General features: G+C 37.9%; 1 protein-coding gene across 1 annotated transcript; it reads left to right on the top strand.

Annotated features, from left to right (window-relative positions):
- Positions 1 to 4,198: 4,198 nt before the first annotated feature.
- LOC140776330 (peroxidase 2-like) lies at positions 4,199 to 5,567 on the top strand. The gene is made up of 2 exons (XM_073119995.1): positions 4,199 to 4,477; positions 4,606 to 5,567. The coding sequence occupies exons 1-2, from the start codon at positions 4,247 to 4,249 to the stop codon at positions 5,341 to 5,343; spliced, it is 969 nt and encodes a 322-aa protein (XP_072976096.1). The 5' UTR covers positions 4,199 to 4,246; the 3' UTR covers positions 5,344 to 5,567.
- Positions 5,568 to 8,827: the final 3,260 nt, after the last annotated feature.

Raw genomic sequence — 8,827 nt, 5'->3', positions numbered from 1 at the left:
GTAAAATTTGAGTTTCCAATTTAGATTTACTTCTAAAAAAATAAAGATGTTCTAATGGCTATAATAAAAATAATAAATGCGAGAATGAGAAAATAACTAAACTCAATTAAAAAATAAATAAGCTCAATCCATTGAGCCTAATGTCCTCATGATACGATTTGATCTAACTCGATTTGCATCATCGGGTAAGCTTTGGATCATGTGTTCACAATCATCAGAGGAATGTCAACTCTGATACCAATTTGGTACAAACTGACTTGACCCCATTTAAATCAGCTTCTAGACAGAAATTTGTACGGATCAAGAGAGTTTTTGGTAGATCTGATTATTGGATCGATGTGAAATTTAGACAGTTTGTAGCCCTAGAAACTATCTTTCTAATGAATCTAATTTCCCATAGATTGGATGTGTAGATTAGAAGATATCTTTAGAAAGTGGATGAAGGTTGGAGAGTCAACTCTGATACTAATGTTATGAAATAAATTTGGACAGATCCGGACATAAGAAAATTATGAAAATTTAGGTGATAGTAACCTTATGATATAGGATTCTAATGGCTCTAGTTTTATGTAATCGAATATCTAGATGAAAAGATATAATTAAAATAGTAGAGCAATGTCAGAATAGGATAATACAGTGAATATGTGACATTGCGGCAGTCGTCGGAGGATGACAAACAGCCAAGGATGGTGGTGGATGACCGTAAGGTACGGTGGCTCAAGGAGGTGGTGGTGGTTATGTGTTGGAGGTAGAATTAGGGTTTTAATTTAGATATACTCCTAAGAAAATAAACGGCTATAATTAACTTACTTCGACTCCTATATTATCTTATTCTTACTCCTAAGATAAACTCAAAACTAAAATAATTTTTCAATACTTGAATGCTTGGATTTATAAACAAAGAAGCATAGTCTCTATATATAGAGGTCGAGTACAATGAGTCTTGCTCGGGCTTAACCTTAAATGTGTATAGGACTCGAACTAGGACTTGCTATAGAGGCTTACATATCTTAATTCAACTTGTTTTAGTAACTTCATTAAACATTGCCTTAGTGGCTTATATAACTTAAAAAGACTTAATTTAAGTGCTTACATATAAGATAAATATAAATTAATTAAAATTAAATATGTTCAATCCATCAAGCTTAATTTCCTCATGATATAATCTTATCTAAACTGATTCACATCAGTGAAATTAATGCCAGCTAGCTTTTAGGTAGTAGTGGCAATTTCCAGCTTGACATCATTGACCGGCTCCAAATTAAAATATGACCCTTGAAATTAGAAAGGCACAGTCTGGAAGTTGAATTATTGAGGATATTTAATCATCGCTTATTCTTTTTAAATATACTCATGAACATTAATAGATATAAGATCCTAGTCGGTTGCCGCTAATCTTAAAATTATAGAGCAGCTATTCCAACTTCTTATTCTTTAAATCATGTCTCTAATCTAGAGTATAAAAATATAATATTTAATTGTAGGTTGAAATAATGGTGTAATAATTATATTTGATATAGCATGAATTACTTTTAATTTGATATATAAATTTAAATTAAAGTGTAATTATTTCTTATAGGTATGCAATGTTCACGTTCCTGTAAGATGATTAGTTAGATAGAAGTATAAGATGATTAGTAGGAGAGGAGATAGAAGAAAATTGAGTATAAAGTTTTAATTTGAGCAGAAAACTAGACTAGTTAAATTTTTTATAACTTTTTTAAATTCTAATTATTAAAATAATTTTAGTTGAATTAGGGGTAAAATCTATGCATAATAAGATTCAAATAACATGCATAATATTTCTAATATAGAGTAAGAATAATTTCATATTTGGTTGTAAATCTAGAATAATATTCTGTAATTTAGAATAGAGAAATCTCTAACCAGAAACATCACCATAGTTAGGAGAATGAGCAAAGATAATATTAGTTTCATCGCCCTTCTGGGATTTATTTATAAAAGACAACCTAAACTACAATACGTGTGGATTAGTCGTAAATATAAAATTGGGAAGCTTGAGCACATAACGTCGAATTTGGTTTAAATATTCGATTTATTAATTTTGTATAATTTTGTACAGAAAATTATAAATAATATACTCTATTTTGAGTATATTACAGAAAAGCTATCTAGTTTTATTATTTATAAGTGGAGCCTTCTACCTAACAAAGCTCTTGTTTGAATTAATTTAATTATTTGACAAAATTAAGCAACTAAAATAACTAGGAGTGATGTGAACTAGGTTAAATCGGATCACATCAAGGAGAGATTGGGGTTAATGGATTGAGTTTAGTTATCTTATCTGTTTATTTACTTTATTTAGAGTCTTATTAGGTTAAAATTTGTTAGTTTTTAATTCAGCTCTACGCAGTTTCGAAAAAAATATTTGAAGGATATTTAATAATAGTAGACTAGTTGGAGAATATCGGTAACGTCCTCATTTATAACCTTCTTATTCAAGGTTTCTCCAAATTCGCACTCTATCTATGGGTAAAACAAAGAAACATTCCGAGAAGAATAAAGAATACTGATTTAGCTAAGTTATGTTTATCTCTAGGTTATATTTATCTCTTATGTAAGTACTTAAGACAAGTTTAGTTAAGTCATATAAGCCAATAAGACAAGTTCAATTAAGTCATATAAACCTCTAAGGCAAGTCTTAATTTGAGTCGTATAAGCATTTACAGTTAGTCTAAGACAAGTTATAGTTCGAGTCATATAAGTCTTTAGAGCTAGTCTAAGTAGAACACCACCCCACCTCTATATATAAAGGGGCAGGGCTTCTTTGTTAATCATCCAATACTCTAGGCATGAGAATTAATTGAGTTTAGTTATTTTCTTATTATTGCATTTATCGTTTTATCATAGTTGTTTGATCGTCTTTATCTTAATTTCTAGGAGTAGATCATAGGCGTAGAACCTCCAAAGCTTCTAAACCCTAGCCATCACCTTCCTCTAGTACTCACCTTACTATACGGTCATTTACCACTGCTCTTGGTCGTCTGCCACTCTCTAACGACCACTACAACGTCGGATATTTACCGTTTTGCTCTGTTCTGATCTATCTCCACTATTTTATTTTAATTTTTCATCGCGATGATTTAGATGAAACTAGAGTGATTAGAATCTTAACTAATGAGGATACCACTACCTAAATTTTCGGTTTAGATCTTGTTTGTAATATGGAGATAAACCTGAATACTAATTTCTAACAAAATATATTCGATTTAATCGAGCCTCTAAAAGATTAAAATCACATCAACATCTAAGCATTAAATTCCACAAGATCAATGGATTCGAAACTACTATTTAATCTCAAATATCAGTGAGATAAGTATAATTCAGAAAATTTAAAATATTACTTGAAATAGACGCAATGTTTTACGTTTTATTTCATTTCATCATGTAGTGAGGTGTTGCTCGGTTTTTCTTTTGCCAAATAAAAGGACCTATTTATAAATTAAAAGAAAAGATAGTGTTTTACTTATAATATAGTCAAACTGCTGGGTATTATTGTTAATTTTCTCATTCTTTTATTGGTAAAAAAGGAAATATGTCGGTTTTACAATTTTTTTTTTGCAGATAACCCATAAAAAATCTCTTATTTTTTTATATGCCCCTCTAAAATTAATATTTACAAGTATATCTATGAAAAGACATGATTTTTGTATATGTATTATTTATATGAAAAGACATGATTTTTGAGTTACATAAGCATTAAATTTTAAATAATTTAGAACAAACAGATAAAAATATACTTACTGTAGTTTTTATTAACTTTCTTAGTCAAAGATATTTTTGTGTTTTTTCTACTAATTATTCAAATTTAATCTGAAAAATAATCTGTTGGATATCTATGCAAATAGTATATGTTTTGAATGGTAAACATGCAAATATAAGGGCATAAAAACGAGTGAAGGATTCCTTAAGGATATACATGCAAGCAAAAAAAAACGATATAAAAATTGTAACCTCAACAAACCAATGCTCTGCAAGCTCATTCGTGAGAACTAAAAAGTCAAAATTCCAGCTTGTGCTGCCCACGTTCTAGCTTTATTCCACCTAATATGGCATAAAAAAGAGAAGACTCTTTTATTTTATCATTGGTTAATTTACTTGCTCAAACCCAACCCTTCCCATCTATAAATACCTATCAGCATGAGCAGCTCTTCATCATCAGCTAGCTGCTCTTCCTCACTGCTCTCTTTCTCTCTATCAGAGTATACATAGATATATAGTAAAGATGAGCAGAGATAGAGGTCAGCTTCCTCTCTTGGCCTCTTGCCTTCTCTTTGCATTGGCCATCCAAGCCATGCTTCCCACCTCCTCTGCTTCCCTACAAGTTGGATTCTATGGTTGCAAGTGCCCAAAGGCTGAGGAGATCGTGAGAAAGGTGGTGCACAAGGCTGTGGCAAAGACTCCTGGCCTTGGCGCCGCCCTTATTAGGATGTTCTTCCACGATTGCTTTGTTAGGGTCAGTAAGTTATACATTACAAATATATATATATTTTACAACTAAATTCTTATTCTTTATAGAATTCACATGTATAGATGAATAGACTAATTGCCATTGATATTTTTTTTATTTTTTTTTTGCACCAGGGCTGTGATGCTTCTGTACTCCTTGACCCAACACCAGCCAACCCCAACACTGAGAAAACTTCCTCTCCAAACAACCCTAGCTTGCATGGCTTCGATGTGATTGATGAAGCCAAGGCTGCCCTCGAGCACCACTGCCCAGGCATCGTCTCTTGTGCGGACATTATCGCCTTTGCTGCTCGTGATGCAGCTAAATTCCTTGGTGGTATCAAGTACGCCATCCCCTCTGGAAGGCGAGACGGAAGAGTCTCCATCGCAGCTGAGGCGCTCCAAAATCTGCCCCCTCCTTTCTTCAATCTATCCCAGCTTATCTCTAGCTTTGCATCCAAAGGGTTATCCGTCGGCGATCTGGTCACCCTCTCCGGAGCACACTCCATCGGTGACTCCCACTGCTCATCGCTCTCGCTCCAGGATCCATCGATCGAACCATCCTTTATCACATTCTTGAGGAGCAAATGCCCACCGACGGCGAGCCCTACTACGGTTGTGGATCAAGATATTGTGACACCAAATAGATTGGATAACCAATACTACAAGAATGTGATAGCTCACAAAGTCTTGTTCTCTTCCGACGTTGCCTTGCTAGGGAGCCCCCAGACGACGGCCTTGGTGCAGGCCTTTGCGAGGCACCAGAGAGTTTGGAAGGCAAAGTTTGGGGCTGCCATGGTGAAGATGGGCCACATCGGGGTGCTTACTGGAAATCAAGGTGAGGTTAGAAAAATGTGCAAGGTTGTGAACTAGCTAGCTAGCTAGTTTCGGTACGACTTGCCATGCATATGCGATGGCTTGCTTAGGATATATGACTTGGTATTTGTTTTCTGACGTGTATTGTTTCGTCGACGTCGTGCTCTATGACTCGTTGAGTCTGTCGATGTTGTTTGTCATGTTTTATTTCATTCTTTTGTTCTCATTTTCTAATAGAGTTTGTCATCAGTATAATGCACAATAAATTACTTTGAGGTAAATCTTTGTGCTGCTTTTGAATTCGTACAAACATGATTTGTAGTGGCATGGTAACTGATCGAGTAAGCATTTGTATAGAAATTCATGATGCTTCAAGATCATCGGAAGGATCACCATTAAGGCTGAATTTAAGGGTCCTTGGATGACATTATTGAGCTGGCCAAGATTATCAAAAGCAAGAAGGAGAATGGAGAAGTATATACCAAGAGGCTTGCATTACATATTGGCATTGCCACTATTTATACATGCAGGAATTTCTTCCATAAGGAAAGTCTACCCATAATACAGCTATCTATAGTACGGCTATGATTACGTTATACATGGTGAAATAAATCCTGATGATTAGCATCTTCCTAATATAGCTGATACACAATCTATCCATGGAGGATTTGATTTCCTGAATCAATGTTCATTCCAATTGTAGAGTATTTCTTTCCTAACACTCACTTTCAAGTTGGAGAGTGAATGTCTCTAACTCCCAACTTGCGAATCATGGCAATGAAAGTTTCTTTCCAAGAGCTTTGGTAGAAACATCTGCCAATTGGTTTATAGAGCTCATGAGTCTAGTGATGGGGAACCATCAAATATCTTGTCCTTTACATAATGACAATATGCCGAGTGCGCTAATGGAAGACTGAATTAGCTGCTATGTGTAGTGTCGCTTTATTGTCACAACAAAGTAGGGCTAGTTCTGAATGTAGCAATCCCAAATCCAAATTTTTAAGAAGATATCGAGGCCAAGAAAGTTCACAAGTTCCGTCATGGTCTGGTATTCTACTTAAATTGATGATAGAGAAATAGTTTTCTAGTACTTCGACTTCCATGAAATTAATGAAGGACCGAGGAAAATATAATAGCGAGAAGTAGATATTCTAGTAACCGAACAACTTGGCCAATCAGAATCACAAAAAGCTTATAATTTGAGATCACTTTAGAGGAAAAGAATAACCCTTGACCGAGAGCATTTTTAATATACTGAACTATATGTAAGCCAGCTTGTGACATTCTGGGTTGATGCATAAACCTGCTCAATATATGAACTGCACAAGTGATGTCTGGTCTGGAAACCAACTTGTGACTGATACGATTCGGACTTCACCGATGACGTCTCGAGCATGGATACACTTTATGGGTGTCTTTCTTTCTTGTATGTTGTGTTTGAACACGGGTGGAGTGCATTCGAACGCTGTTGTGAATGCCTGTATCAGATTCGCACATCCAGAGAGTGCGAATTATGCGTTCCAATGCACCTACGAACGCCTGCATCGCGTTCGCAAATCTAGAGAAGTGAAAAATATGTGCGTTCGAATGCCTGCATCGCATTCGCAAATCTAAAGAAGTGAGAAATAAATGCGTTCGAACGCGGTCAGCGAAAATGTACTATTTAGGGTTATTTTTGAATTGTTTGGTTAGCCTCTAAAGGTGTGGATGGCAACCATGGAGTCATTATTTATGAATTGAGTTTTTGCCTTGCCTCCCTTGTCTTCTTCGCCGACGACGTTGCTTCTAAACTCTCTTGATCAGCTAATCACCCCAGTCCCTTAGGGGCGGCCCACTCCTCCCCCTTCTTCCAATCTATCCAACACTTGCCCTAACCCTTCCACCACCACTTATTCACCGGTGCCACCCCATTAACGCTGGTCCATCACCATCCACCATCATCTAGGATCTCATGCCTCCATCCACGGATCCTAAGACAGACCCCCTGACGTTCATCTACTAATCGGACGATATCTCGAGATTTCTATATCTGATTTGCCTAAAACTTGGATTAGTTAGAAAGCTTTTTTTTATGGCTACAACATATCAAAATATCACATCGATCGGACGATGACATATTTTGGGATCTATTTTCAAAGTTTCGTGTCAAATCTTGTCCAAATCTGAAAATCGGAATAGATCGAGCCTTGGCCTAAAAGGAGAGATCGTATCAAGCTGGTATCAGAGCCACCGTTCCTTAGACACATGCTTCCTATGACGACAACTAGAGTCATGGCTGCACGGCGAGATGAGGAAGAAGAGATTCTCCCGAAATAGGGGGAGGAAACGGTTGTCGAGACTTCCACCCACGGAACCATCCAATCAAATCGGAATACGGAAGAGTTTAGTGTTCAAGCCGTGTTGGGGTCTCTTTCCGAACAAATGGCCATCCATAACCAGATGATGATGGAGATGATGTAGGAAATACGGGCGTGGCCGAAATCTTCGACATGCACGGCAATCGCAAGGCAGTATGGGGAGCCTTTCGTAGCATACCCAACATCCTCCACGGCCTCCCCGTTCCCCACAAAAATAGGGGAGAGTTCGGCTATCCTGCAAGATCGAGCTTCTACACCCTGACCCATGGTCAGTTGCAATAAATCGCCATCGGCTACGATGGGATCCTCAACCATCGTAGCAGCCCTCGGAACCTCCACATCTTCCTATGCACCGGAGACCTGGCCGACAAACCGCGAAAGGCTGGCCACACCCTTTTCGATCCCTACAGAGACGACGAAGAGTCCAACTTCAAGGTAGCAGTTTCCTCTGGCGAGCTTGACGGTTGGAAAGGTTCTTTCGACGTTAGAACAGAGTTCTTCGACGTGTCGACAACCGTGCAAACCACTATTGAATAAAGGAAGACCACACATAGCCGCTGGATATCCCTCATCAGGAATCCTCATTAGTAGTGAGGGAGATGATCCGGAACCGCGAGTTCCGGCACTTGGGCTGCCTTACACCAGCTCCCTTTGCAACTATGGCAAGCCGGCAACTAGGAAGAAATCTCGTATGGCCTCCAGTGACCTTCCACCATTCTCATCGGTCAATCGACAATCGACCGTGACAGCGTCATCACTGGCGATGACGTTGCAGCTCCCCGCCGAGCTACAACTCAAAGAAGAAGGTCGTGATCTTCCACCCACGGCAGCACCAACCGTTGACAACCCCGTAAAGACCTTGTGGGCTGTTGCTTTTCTCACCCAGACAGCCGAAAGCTTCCTGCCATGGCTGCAACTAAATGAAGAAGAAGGAGATGAAGATTTTATTTTTGTCAACCTCAATGTTCCACAACAGTCAACCGCCACCATCCCAAGAGGGACCTCACCAATAGCTTTTCATATTCTAGATGGCCGAAGGCTCCTTGCCGTGCCTGTGATAGGACTGAGAAGAAGGAGATCAAGATTTCATTTTTTGGGCCAACTTTGGCCTTCCATCGTCGCTGACTGCCGCCACACCGTTGGGAACCCTACCAAAGCAACTACTGGAAGAGGTCACTCCTCAA

This window comes from Typha angustifolia, chromosome 14, assembly GCF_048772165.1.
Source record: "Typha angustifolia cultivar Huaian chromosome 14, ASM4877216v1, whole genome shotgun sequence".
NCBI classification, from domain to species: domain Eukaryota; kingdom Viridiplantae; phylum Streptophyta; class Magnoliopsida; order Poales; family Typhaceae; genus Typha; species Typha angustifolia.
This window is presented reverse-complemented; position numbering and strand designations above follow the sequence as displayed.